This window comes from Pipra filicauda, unplaced genomic scaffold (genome assembly GCF_003945595.2).
Source record: "Pipra filicauda isolate LSUMZ 115617 unplaced genomic scaffold, ASM394559v2 scaffold3_size10097308_pilon, whole genome shotgun sequence".
Taxonomy (NCBI): Eukaryota; Metazoa; Chordata; class Aves; order Passeriformes; family Pipridae; genus Pipra; species Pipra filicauda.
This window is the reverse complement of record NW_024104532.1, coordinates 3,481,453-3,492,709: the sequence shown is the minus strand read 5'-3', so window position 1 is coordinate 3,492,709 and position 11,257 is coordinate 3,481,453. Positions and strand designations below refer to the sequence as shown.

At 46.7% G+C, this 11,257-nt stretch overlaps 1 protein-coding gene across 2 annotated transcripts; it reads right to left on the bottom strand.

The window, feature by feature from the left end:
* Positions 1–4,931: 4,931 nt before the first annotated feature.
* BOD1 (biorientation of chromosomes in cell division 1) lies at positions 4,932–10,910 on the bottom strand. Of its 2 annotated transcripts, XR_005565010.1 has the most exons (5): positions 10,677–10,905; positions 9,331–9,455; positions 6,951–7,151; positions 5,593–5,740; positions 4,932–5,068 (listed from the first exon to the last, which is right to left on the bottom strand). XR_005565010.1 is itself a non-coding variant. In XM_027718783.1 (4 exons), exons 1-3 carry the CDS (start codon positions 10,878–10,880, stop codon positions 6,953–6,955), a joined length of 528 nt encoding a protein of 175 aa, XP_027574584.1. In that variant the 5' UTR covers positions 10,881–10,910; the 3' UTR covers positions 4,932–5,740; positions 6,951–6,952. The 2 variants fall into 2 exon arrangements, 1 of the variants encoding a protein (XP_027574584.1); XM_027718783.1 differs by having other exon boundaries at positions 4,932–5,740; positions 10,677–10,910.
* Between the last annotated feature and the right edge of the window lie 347 nt (positions 10,911–11,257).

Here is an 11,257-nt window from a genome sequence, read left to right as displayed (position 1 = left end):
TTACCCACCAAACTTCCACTTTTTCTTCTGTTTTCTGTGGAGGAGACCAGCTTCCCAAAGCACACAAAATTTGATTTGAGTGTCGGTGAGTCTTGTAACCAGATAAATGTTTTATTTCCTACCCAAAAAACACTGCAGCTTGAGGATGAGCTGGGCTTTGGGGTGACCAGCTCTGATTCAGCCCCTTGTTTTCCTCAGCAGCCCCACGGTGAAAGTGGTGCCAAACGGCAAAATAGCGGCGTCTTGGGGACAGACTTTGATTTTGGTCGGGAAAACTGTGATTTTATGTTCCTCAGGAAAAAAATAAAAAAAAAAAAAAGCAGCCAAACATAAACTCCCATGTCTTGTATCCTGCATCTTTTTGATAAAACTCCTTTCCTCCTGTTCCCCTGCCCCTCGCAGAGCCCAGCGCTGCCGATCCCAGCCCCGGAGCTGCACCCGCGGCCCCGCACGTCGGCAGTGGCGGCCGCGGGGTGGGGGGCGAGGGGGGCTCGATATCGGCTGACCGGGGCGTGCTGTTTCCACAGCAACCCCCTCCCGTGCCCTCCGGACCCCTGCGGCTCCCCGACAGCCAAGGGGGCTGGGAAGGCTGCTGTAAATCTGCTCGAGATGGAGCGGCCGCCCGGTGCCCCCCTCCAGTACCCTCCGGTACCCCGGAGAATCTGCACTGAGCTTAGTCGTGGGTAAAAAGGGGAAAGAAATCTGTCCCCATAATAAGCCACTGAGGGTGCCTGCTTGACAACCCCCACCCCTCATACCCTCGTGACATCCCTGGAGGAAGCAGGTGGGATATTTTGGGGAGCAGTGTCAGCCTCGGGGACCTGCCAGTTCTGCATGTTTGAGCCAGTTAACTGGCTGGGGAGCTGGGAGCTGGAACTGTCAGGAATCACCTGTGGGGCCAGCAGCTGCCAAACCCCACTTTTCCATACCATTTGGGGAAAGATGGACTTTTGCATCAGATTATGGCTATGTCCAAGCTCCCCGGTAGAAAGTGGAGATTCAAGCAGGGTCACAGCTGGTTGTCCCTCTTTGCAGGTGAAACTGCTTAGCTCCTTCCCTGGGAGGGAGGTGGGGTGGGGAGGGAAGACAAGGGCTCAAATGTGCCCTGGATGCAGGTGAGATCAACTGCTCCACTGAGCCCCTACAGCTGGGGCTGAGTTGGGAACACAGAGAGTGCCAGAGCCTGGGGTGAGTGGAGCAGACAGCTCTCCAGAGCAAGGTAAGGGTGAACTGGACTTTATTTACGTTTCCTTGGAAGGTTTTGTGTTGGTAGGGTGCTTAGTGCAAGGTCTTGCATTTGTAGCATTATTTTTTGCTGGTTGGAGAAGCCAGTGAGTGAAGGTGTGGAGCTCAGGCTGGTGTTGGTGATCTCTGAGGTTGGTTGTCTTGGTAAAAAGAGTCCTGGTTTTGCTGTGGTGGTAGAAGTTGGACATAACTACTTAGAGGACTAAGTCTTAGCAGGAGGAGCTAGAGAGAAGAGTGATTTAATGCCTTGGTGTCTCACAGGGAGTGCTGTGGGGGAAGAGTTATGGCTGGATTTTCTTTTTTTTGCTGCAGTTGTGCTGCCCCCTTGTAGAAAATGTGAAATTTATGAGTGTTCTCTGAAACGGGATTATTTTATCTCCCTTTTGCAGAGTTGCAATGAAATATAAAACTCATGGTAATGGTTTTCTATTTCTGTTACAAATCCCTTCCAAAATGGATGCATTTTACTGTATGAAGTTGCTTGGACTTCCCAAGGGCCTCAGCTCTGCAAAGCAAACTGCAGCCATCTGTCCTTATTTGAATTCTTTGTAGGGCCAAGACCTGAACTGGTTTGGGGATTTTATTTTACCTATTTGCTTAGAAAAAGGGATCTGTTATAAAGATATTACTGTAAAAGGCACTAGTTCTTTTGAGAGTTAGCGAGATGAAATCAGTGAAATAGGAGGTCCTCGCACTCCTTTAGCCTGGACAGGTGGGTTGGACTTGCTGCATTTTGCTGTGGTGCCTTTCCTTGGGCTTTGTCCCAGTGCTGGAGGGAATTTTTGGTGGAGCAGCTCCCAGTCTGATGGCTGAGGTAGCACATTTCTCTGTGCCGTGGCTTCGATGGTGTCTAGACAAGAGCTGGTTACTGCCCAGTCATGTTCCTGAGGCTGACTCGGCACTGCTGTGGGCTCAGCACCTGAATCACAAAAATGCAGGAACTGAAGCAATGACTCTGATACAATCTCATGGCACAACCAGCTGGAGCTGCAGGCATTGCTGTTACTGTTTTAGCCTCAACCTTGTTCACCCCAGACCAGATCAGTGAGTTACAGATTTGGGTTGGTCAGGATTTATAGTTTCACATCTTAAATCTGACTTTTTCCCTGATCACTTGGGCTGTTCACTTTTTTCCCCTGATCCTAATTGATATTTGCTTCCTATTACTTGGAAACCTCTCGAAAATGACAGTATCTACTGTGTGATTTGCACTAGACAAGTAAAGAGTTTGTGGAAACACTTCGGGAAAGCTGTTTCCACACCTTGCTGAGTTGATTCACTCAGGAGTCAGCAAAGGCTTTGGAATTCTGTATCTGCTTGGGATTTGCACCGAGGCATGGGGACGGAGAAATGCAGTAATAGTTTATCTCCCTCTTACGGCCGAATTGCGAACAGCCACGCTGTGAAAAGGAGGGAAGGGAATAGGGAGTCCCTGTGCTTGTAAGTGCTGGTGGTTGTGCATAGGAGAGGCCCTGATTGCTCCTGAGCTGTTGAGCTGAGCTCTCTTTTAGAAAGCCGGTAAAATATATTTTTCACTACAGTATAAACCACAAAATATCTGTGAAAGAGTTAAACTGCTCCAGTCCCTTGTGAGTTTGAACCAGGAACTGCCTAAATATATAATCACAGAATCATCAAATGGCTTGGGTTGGAAGGGACCTTAGAGATCACATAGAAATGGCAGTTTTGTTTCTGCTTCTTTTGGTGAAATCTGCTTGAGTCAGTGCCTGACTTGCCAAGGAACTTTTTACTGGTCAGTAGAACAGCTGATGAGGGCAGAGAAGGGCTTGGCTCAAGCCTTTACACCGAGTTACTCTTTCCATGTCACTCAGCAGCACAATGGTGAGATGCCTCCCGAACTGATTATGTTAAATTAATGCTGTGGTATTGAACCTGAACCAAACGACCCAGTCAAAAACCTTCTCTGCAGTTGCAAAAGGACTTCAGGAATGCACGTGCCCAAAATCCACCCTCAGGTGAAACTGGTCTTGTTGAGATGATCAGGAGCTGTGGTGGCTGCCTTGCTCTGTTGGTAACCTGTTCTAGGTTGTTATCTGCATCTCTGGAGTTATCACAGAACAATTACATAGCCAGTGTATCAGAAAATTCCTATTAATAATTTACAGAATCAGTTTTACTTCAAGAATGTTAGAAACACATTATTCATTATTTTAACTCCTGCTCAGTACTTGTAATTAAATTTATCTTGGACTAAAATGTGTATGTTTGTAAAAATAACCTGAATTGCTTTGTGTGTTTGGTGATATGCATTACATTTACATTTTTCAGGAATAATGGGAGAAAGGCAGCAGATTTCTGCTCTCAGTTTTTCTAACATGACAGCATTTGGGACACTGTCAAAGTAACAGACACCAGAACTGTTGTAAGGCTGCAGTCCAGGGTTTGATAGGAAAGAAGGGAACATAGATGGTGTGAAAGTAAGGAAAGTTCTGCAGTGCTGCAAGTGCTGCTTAAACTGAGATGTCTGCACAATGTGAGAACTGCTTCTTGAATTCAAGTGTCTTAGGCCCCTCTGCCTCAGCAAACTCCTCAGACTGTCTTTACACATCCAGCACAGCAAAAACTGAATCATACACTAACTTTAGTCCAACATTCTGCTACAGGAACAGCTTCACTTCTGCAGTGGGTACAAACTTGTTCTTTTGTTCTGGTGTTGAGATTTCTATACTATCACTGAGTTATTGAGGCTGGAATCCTGATTGTATCAGTCACCAGGGACAGATGCTTATCATCAAAGGGCTCTTCCTCTACCATCTCCTCATCATAAGTTTTGTCACTGTCCCATTATTGTCAGGTATACTTCCAAGGCTGTGATCCAAAGCAAGGACTTCAGACCTCAAACATTAAAGCCTATGATCCCAAATGTGGATTGGCTGCCTGAACTCATTAGGTGCTTCAGTTCTGCTCTGAAGGTTCCCATAGTCACTGCAGCTGTGCACAGGCTGAGCCCCGCCAAAGGCACAGCAGTGTCAGCGCCCAGTTTAACACAGCACCACAGTCAAGAGAGAACAATGGAGAAATCTTTCAAAAACCACAATGGCTCAGTCTGTTCTCCTTAACTCATCTGCTAAAGCACTCGTCAGGTAGGAAATGCAGGTTCAGATTCCCCCCTCGCTGCAGTAAATCCAGTTCTACTTGCTACTTTTAGAAACTGAACTGGTGTCCTTGCTCCCTGGCTACTGCTGTTGTAATACAGAATTTGCCTAAGCACAGTCAGAATCCTTTTCATTTGCTCTTTCTAGAGTCTTGAACCATTTTTCCCCTCAAATAAATGGCTCAGTTTCAAAGAAGTGGTCGAGACACCCTACCAAGGATGTAAGAGATCTTTTTCTGCCAAGAGCTGCCCTTAAGGCTCTAAGGGAAAACATCTACTACAGATTTGGAGAGCAGTCTTTAACCACCAAACCAACATTCAGGAGAGAGTCCTTTACTCATTCAGTCTTCATGATATTTTAGATTTTTTTAAAGACATCCTATATGGAAAGGAATACTAATAACCATCTTATTTCATTATATGAAACAGGCCCACATTGTTAAACCTGGATTAACCCATGAGCTGTGTAAGGTCACACTTTCACCAGGTTTCCAGCAATCGGGACTCTGGGATTTCTTTAAGTAGTTTTTCCTTAAGAAAAAAAAAAATCTAAAAAAGCCAGGGCTCAGAGATGCTTTTTGAAATATTTTATTGCAAAAAGGTGTGGACATTTGCTGGCAGAAGTTGATCACATTCTCTATTTGACTGTCATCCAGAGGACACTGCATGCATTCAAGCTGAAAGCATAGGACAGTTTCCACCAGGCACCTGAGAAATTTCACAGGAAAGAGAAGTCTTTAAGCTGATCATCTGCTCTGCTGCCCTTTGCTTCCCAGAGCTACTTAGGAAATAAGAGTTAAATCAGCTATAGTCATAGCCAACTGTAAACGTGTTCCTGTGATGCAACAGAGGTTATCTAGATAATTGATCCTGAAGCTTTATTTCCAGTTTTAAACAGGAAATGTACTTCCTAAAGCAGGCAGTTACACCTGACTTGGCATCTACTACTCAATGCTGTGTTATGCAGCCGAGGTGCAAGATGCTTCCTCTCATCTGGCTTGTATCCAAGGACATCTGACAGCTCTTACTTGAATATCCCACCCCAAAACCTCTTTCCTTTCTTCATGCTATTAGTATCATCTCAAACCACTTCCCTACCCCCTCCAGACAACAGCCAACTCCCTTTTCCTTCCCACCCCCATGACTAATGAATACATGCTGCTCTCTGCAGTTCACAGCAAAAATATCTTCACACTCTGGCTGTGCCTCTGCACACAGAACTCCAGGTGCACCTGAATTTCACCATTTCAATGCCTTCCCACAGGTCTGATAAAGGTTATTCATCTTTGGCAGACAGCAGTCCTGCACCAAAGGGAACAGCAATCCATTGCCAATCTAACAGGGCGTGTTGCAACTGCAGCTGCTCAGTATCAGAACTCCCTGCAAGAAAAAAAAGAGAGTTTAGAGGACGTACAGGTACAAGTCATTGCATCTGGACAGACTAGAATACATTAACAGCTGCACTTTGCTGAAGGTTATAATGGACTTTTAAACTACCTGAACCACATAAATGTGAAGATTTCAGGCCTTAAAGCTGCAAGTCAAAGGTAAAAAACTCAGGGTGACAGTACAGGCACTTAAAACTTACACTGTTGAGCCAAACCCCATGCTAGTTGCTCTAGTAATTCCAAGCATTGGAACAGCTATTGTAGGTTACTTGTTCCTTCTTAATAAATCAGCTGTAGATGAGAAAGAATATTTTTGCTTTCAGAAAGCCTGGCAGATGGAACAATTGACAATTAACTTCCTTTCATGCAGTATGGCTTTAGGTTCCCCAGCAAAGCTGCAGATTGGAATTTCCCATCAAGATAGTGGTTCCTCAGTAGTGTGCACATGGGCCTCAATATTAAAACCAACGTTTAGATCCAGGGCCTTAGCAAAGATGGGCACATAGTCATTTGTGCTAAGACAGAGTGGCAATTATGGTCCCTGGAGTTATTTTAATCACAAAAGCCAGAATGAACTTGTTTGCAACAAAGGCACCCTCAGTCCTTTCAGCTGGAAAGAGACAGGTTGCTCTATTTAGACCAGTTAATTTGGAATGAACTTATTCACCCTCAGAGATGTTACCCTGACTTGACTGGGGATTATTTCGGTCACTAACAATTCAACACTCCAGTCTATGTTCCAAAGAAGAGATATCTAAACCTTTCAATGCTAAAGCACAATAACTTGTCACCACTCTACTTTTGGCTGTGTTTCAGTAAAGGATATATATTTTTAATCCATTTGATATAGTTCTGAAGGCTAACGAGCCAATTCCAAGTCAATCGCTGCTGGATATGCTTTTTTTTCTTTTGGATGTGCTTTACTGGAATAAAAGGCCTTTTGGCCTGCTCTAAAATCAGCACTGGCAGAGTCTACAGTGTTCCTTGATAGCTGTTTTACATCATACCTATGTCTTCAGTCCCAGTGTATTTTTAGCAGACACTTCAGTGGGAGCAGCTCAGATGACTGTGACATTGACAACACGCTGCTGATCAAAGTGTCCTCCCTGCCAAGCCAGGGAGAACCAATGTCTCCTCTATCTTGCATTATATAGAGATGAGGCACATGAAAAATGTAAGCAGTAAGTGCAGAGATACAAGACCTTTAGGAGGCATCCTGAGATGGAGCAGGAGGATCCTTATTCTCAGGCTCTGGAGGAGGAGCTGGCACACTTTCCTCTTTCTTTTGTGCAGCCAAAAATTCATGAATCGCCCTCTCTATCTGGGGCCTGAAGATGTGGTTTAGTTTTGGATCCACCACCTGAGAAATAATTCTGTCCACTCCAGCTTCCAGCATTCCTGACCTTGAACAAAGACAAAGAAGTCATTCAGCTCCTCCGAAAAACTTCTCCCCGATCTCCTCCAGTAATTCTCCAGAGCCCTCCTGTCAACTGCAATTAGCATTAACATGGTGAGAACTGCAGCCTACTCAGTAGATCCTTAACAGGGAGTTGTTTCAATCACCTATTTCCCCTCACCCCCTCTCACTGCTCCCTACAGAATTAACAACTCACATCTGGTCTCCCAGGTACTTAAATGACACGTTGGACAAGAGCCACTTTTAATAGGGCTCATGTGGAAATGAGGTCAACATGAAAGCAAACAAACACATTTTGGCACAAACAAGAGAAACAAGCTATTCTGAGGAGGAGGGCAGGTGAGAGCACAGTCTTTTCTTTGGCTGACCAGAGGGAGAAGAGCCCTGCCCCCTAATAACAGGACTGCCACTCGCTCCTTGTAACTGTTAGTCTAGACAGATGGGTATTAATTATAAAAACAAGACATTGAGCACACAGCAAAGTTTCTGGACTGAACACTAGTAATTGAAGTGACTTATTACTTCAGGGGCTGCGTCAGACTCTTGGATTGTGGGGCACAGGCTGTCTAGAAGGCTTAAGTCATGTCTGCAAGGGAGCAGGGGACAGGAAATGGAGACGTTGCCTGGCACTGGGAAAAGGAGCCACAGGACTATTAAGGCCATGAATGCTGGTGAGTGAGAGGGTGCAGGGTCAGGGCACATCGTGTCACCTCCAGGTGACAGCACAGCTGTACCTGCATGAAACATATCTGGACTCCCTCAGAGCTCAGTCTTGCAACTCCAGGAGTGACAGGGACCCTTCAAACTCCCCAATACTGGGTATACTCTTCACACTAATGGCCTGCTTAAGAGCACTTTATACTCACCACAGGCTCTCTGATGTAACATTCTTCAACTATCCACTTAATTCTTGTGGTACAGTAACACGAAATAAGAGCGAGCATTGAGACAAACGTATCTCAAGGACTCTGAGTAATGACAGGAAATTCTGTACTTCTATTGGAGAACATCCCTTCTCTAGTTACAGATTAAACAGACTAATGTGACATACTTGTGATTTACAGGTTCTAGGAGGTGCTGTTGAAACAGTTTGTTCTGTGTCCCAGACATTCTGTTAGTTTTCCTTAGAAGCAAAAGTGCCATGACCGAGTTCTCAACTGCCTCTCTCCCCATGCCTTTTACCATAAAGGTTTTCTCCTTCTAATAAGCCAAAGCTCATATTTCAGACTGCCAGGAGGCAGCAGCAAGAGATACTAAACCTAATTCTTTCAGCAACAGTTTAATCTGGCTTTCTCTGATTTCATGCTGGAAATGAATCATAGAATCCCAGAATGGTTTGTGTTGGAAGAGACCTTAAAGATCATCCAGTTCCACACCTTCCACTATGCCAGGTTGCTCCAAGCCCTGTCCAGCCTGGCCCTGAACACTTCCAGGAATGGGGCAGCCACAGCTTCTCTGGGTAACCTGTGCCAGGGCCTCACCATTCTCACAGTAAAGAATTTCTTCCTAATATCCAATCTAAATGTACTCTCTGTCAGTTTGAAGCCATTCCCCCTTGTCCTGTCACTCCAAACCCTTGTACAAAGTCTCTCTCCATCTTGCTTGAAGGCTCCCTTCAGGTACTGGAAGGCCACCATTAGGTCACCCCAGAGCCTTCTCTTTTCCAGGCTGAACAATCCCAATTCTCTCAGCCTTTCCTCATAGGAGGAAAGGCTGATCATCTTGGTGGCCCTCAATGTAGTATCTTAGAATAGCTGAACAAAAGCTTCTCTCTGCTGCAAGAGAGGAGGTGATTGTTGCCTTACAGTGGTTGGAGTCTACACACACAAACTTTGGCATCTTCAGGATTCTTTCTTTAAAGCCTCTTCCCTTTTCTGAAGATAAAGATCAAGGTCATCCAGCTCAGTACATCAGGCACAGCACTGGCTATTTGCAGCAATAGTTTGGCAGGACAGCAAATACAAACATTTCACCAATCAAAAATACCAATTTCAGATAAAGTAATAATGTGCATTTTGAGATTGCATCCCCTATTATAATGAAACTCAGGAGAGCACGGCAGAAAGTCTCGTGAAAAGCTTAATTCTGCAAACTCTTACTTGGCTTAGGGGATGTGTTACTTATCCAGCAGCTTCAGTGCCATTTTACAGACTGTGCTCACTTACTGAATCACACTCTGCCTGAGCCCGTTCCGTAGCTGGTTTTTGTTCATGGCTGGGTTCCATTCCTGTTTGTCCAGGTGGGTCGATACAAAGTTGTCGACTTTCTGCCTCAAATTTTGATAGGCTGGCTAAAAAAAAAAAATCAAAATAAATCCAGTTGAACAGCTAAAATACCTCAAAGTAGTGTCCTGCCAGGGCCCTTCACAATTCATCTGCTGTCACATACAGACTGCTCTGTTGTCTATATTCTCCCTCCTTTCACTCTCTGGACAAAGAGAATCTTGTTTTGCCTGAGAACACAACTGGCACAGAACACTCAGGGTGTTGTTACAATAATTCAAATATCTGGACAGATTGGTTTTTAAATTGTTGTCTGCTCATGGTATTACTTAGTGAAATGAAAACTGTGCAGACAGGAGTTGTTTAAGTAAAGTTCTTGTCTGCAAACCCTCCGTCCCAGAATTTCTCAGAAACTGGCTGAGCAATTTCACTAACAAAAAACTTGAATTATTTGCCTCTGTGGCAGTAACAGAGAAGTTAAGAACATATAAGAATAAGGAGATAATTATTTGAGTTTTATCTGAGGGAACTTAATTGCACTTAACAGGAATTTAACTAACAAACCCATATAAATACACAGGACCATCCACATCCTGGATGCAAGGAAAGGACAAAAGGGTGACATTTATATTTCAGGGTCTGACGTGCATATGGGATGATGGGCTGGTGACAGAGGTGTGGTGTCTGTCCTGGGTAGCACTGACAAAGCTGCTCTGTGCAGGTGACCTGACAGCTCCAGGAGTGGTTTGTTGCTGGGCCTGGATGACGCCTGCAGCTCCCAGGACAGGGCTCTTGCTGAAAGAGTAAAAAGTTTGGGGAAAGCAAAATCCAACAAGTGCTGAATTTTGACAGGGCAACTGTGAACTACCCAACTTCGTGTGGACAACAAATGCTCAGGGGTTCACGTGGTGGCTGAGAAGAAATTAATGCCAGAGAATCAGTGTCTGAGAAATAGAACAGTCTGAGTCTCATTAGAGAAAGGTTTAAGTGTCTGGGTTTGAAAATTGGAAATACAGGAATTAGTACTGGAAATACAGGAATAGGCTAAAAAGTAGCACTGTTCTTATGGGAAACTCTTTTCCTAATAAGGCCTGGGCTGGGACATGAAAGGCTGAGCCTGTTCTCGGGCCTGTTCCTCCCCTGGGGTGTGGATATCGCTCCAAGCCGGGATCTCCTCCGGAACAGCCTCGGGTGGGGGTCACAGCGGGGCCACGAAACACCGCGGGCAGAGAGAGCAGCCCCCGAGTGCGGGACCCGCGGGGTGCGGGGGGTCCCCGGCCCGGCCGTACCTTGGTGTCCACGTCGGCCAGGCAGTCCCGGCGGAAGCCGTCGAAGAGGCCGCGGCTCTTGAGCTGCTCCACGATGATGGCGATGAGCTGCGGGTCGCCGGGAGGCAGCGAGGCCGGGTCGGTGGGTCCGGGCCCCGCGGCCCCCGCGCCACCCCCGCCGCCCCCGCCCGGGGCGGCCCCGCCGCCGCCGCCGCTCTCCGACATGGCCCGCGCCCCGCGCCGCCGGCGCGTCCCGCGCGCGTCACCGCGGCGAGGAGCGTCACGGGGAGGCGAGTCCTCCACGGCAGGCGCGTTACGGATCGTGGGTGGCCGAGCGGCGGTAAAGAACTACAAATCCCGGCGTGCACCGCGGCGCCCTCCGCTGGGCCGAGGGCGGACGCGTTTTTTTTGTTGCGAGGCATCATGGGAATTGTAGTTCGCGCCGCGCCATGTGGGCTGCACCGGCGGCTGTGCGGGAACGGTGGGGATGGGGATACCGGGATAACCCGGCCAGGGCGGTCACAGGGTGTCGGGCACGCAGGGCTCTGCTCCTCGTGTCCTTCCGGGGAAGGGTCAGCCAGCCAGAGGGCACGGGTGCACCT

Coding starts and splice junctions, on each gene's coding strand:
- BOD1 (XM_027718783.1), bottom strand. CDS start 10,880: ATGTCGGAGAGCGGCGGCGGCGGCGGGGCCGCCCCGGGCGGGGGCGGC. Junction 9,456..10,676: donor TGGCCGACGTGGACACCAAG/GTACGGCCGGGC, acceptor TTTTTTTTTTAG/CCAGCCTATCAAAATTTGAG. Junction 7,152..9,330: donor CTCAGGCAGAGTGTGATTCA/GTAAGTGAGCAC, acceptor TCTTTGTTCAAG/GTCAGGAATGCTGGAAGCTG.